Below are 1,717 nucleotides of genomic sequence, written 5' to 3'. Positions count from 1 at the left end.
AATCCCACAGCACTCTCCAAGGAAGGAGGACGGTCAGAGGACACACCACTGGGCCCTTAAGAAATTAGCAACATAGTTGTTCATCTTTTATGACGTCTTAGCCTCAGTGGGTTGAAGGTCATGAGGCAACAGTATTCACAACAGTATTCCCGTTGCCACTCCCCCAACTGGCTGGTGTTTTGCCACTTACCAGAACTGGCCGCATCTCGCAGAAAACCAGGAGGGAAGCCAGTTCGATGTCCTCACTGTAGCCATTCTTCAGAGGAACAGATCGAAACCCTGCAGCGGAATGGAGGGAAACTCAAAGGCAGGTAGTTAATGTCAGGCCTTAGCTTTCTCGAGGCATCCGGGAATCCTGTGCCATTCAAAGAGAGGTCAGTGTACCCATGCTGGGGGCTGAAGACAGAGGCTGAAGACATGCTTTGTGTAAGACAGAGGTCCATCCTGAAGGTCAAGGAGAGCAGCAAGGAGCCTTTTGATAAGTCCACACAGGAAGGAGGGTAAAACAACCTGCCATCTAGAAATGAAATGATTCACCCAGAAGAGGCTGAAACCCACAGAAATTGTGCCCTGAATTTCTTGTGACTCATCTATGGTTCAATTCCTTAAAGACTGCTAAGGCCAAAAGACTTAAAGGAGTAATGAATCCTCACACCCATTTCCTCCACTTAGGAGCAGGGAGGGTGTTCCATCATTAAACCTTTCCAATCTCCCTGCCCTTGGCAGTTCATGCAGATTCATCATCTGCTTCTGGAATCCATTCCTTCTTTACAGTTAGGACTTGTGTTCTTTATATGTTTCTCTTTATTTTGGGTTGAGAGGGGTGAACTGAGGATAAATCTCTGGCACCCATTTGATAAAGTTGAAAGCCACATGTCTCAAAGGCCGGTTTGCTTGTTTTAATTATTGTTTTAATTAAGTATTATAAAAGAATGCACAGTAAAAACAGTCTATGCATTTGTTTGCATTTCTTTTAAATGACAAATGAATAGTGCCTTAAGGTTTCTATGTGGCACTGTATCTTAGCAATCTACTCTGAGAACCTGATTTGTCTTCAAAGCTTTTTTCTTACATTGCATCTACTACTTCTCCAGGACAAGCAGTGCCCAAAATATGGAGCCCCCCATTATTTCTTGTGTGCCTTCCTCCGTTGAAGTCTTGGCTCCATTGTCTTGTACAAAAGATTCTCTAGCCATTGATTTCCCACCTTTCAACAATACCTACTGAAATCTCTGCCTTTCCATTGCTTCTGGTGAGCAAAATGGCCCACATGCACAACCCCAAACCTTTTGACCTTTTCTACCCCAAATGAGGGTAAGGTTGTATTATATTTGTACTCAACATGGTGTATAATATTTCCATTCCATTTCATAACCACATTTCTCCCATAAAGGTAGCTGAATTTTTCTCACATTTTATTATAAACTTTTACAAATATACAGCAAAATGAAAAGAAATGACAATCAGTACTTGAATACTCCCATCTAGGGGATACGCACTTTCTACTGCCTATGCCAGCATTTATGCTGATCCATTACCTGGAGCCCAATATTAGTCTACGTTGCTCCTCCTCTGCTGTAAAATGTACGCATAGTGAAATGTAGGAACTTCTCTTATGAACTTGTCTGGTGCCAACTGTGGATGTCTCTGTTCGTCAAATTTGTCTCTTTACCAAAATGAGTTCATGGGCCCGAAAGTCCCTGAAATATCAGATAGC

The 1,717-nt window shown here is 42.6% G+C and overlaps 1 protein-coding gene across 1 annotated transcript in view; it reads right to left on the bottom strand.

The window, feature by feature from the left end:
• Window positions 1-1,717, bottom strand: part of Plcg2 (phospholipase C, gamma 2 (phosphatidylinositol-specific)) — a gene marked incomplete in the record, with an annotated part of 127,846 nt that overhangs the window by 11,559 nt on the left and 114,570 nt on the right. Inside the window, 1 exon segment of the mRNA XM_013507097.1 lies at window positions 191-279. Coding sequence (XP_013362551.1) covers window positions 191-279 — 89 coding nt within the window.

The sequence above is a fragment of the Chinchilla lanigera genome, unplaced genomic scaffold (assembly GCF_000276665.1).
Source record: "Chinchilla lanigera isolate Chin_1 unplaced genomic scaffold, ChiLan1.0 scaffold00121, whole genome shotgun sequence".
Taxonomy (NCBI): Eukaryota; Metazoa; Chordata; class Mammalia; order Rodentia; family Chinchillidae; genus Chinchilla; species Chinchilla lanigera.
The sequence above is the reverse complement of the archived record's forward strand: the minus strand, read 5'-3'. Positions and strand labels throughout refer to the sequence as shown.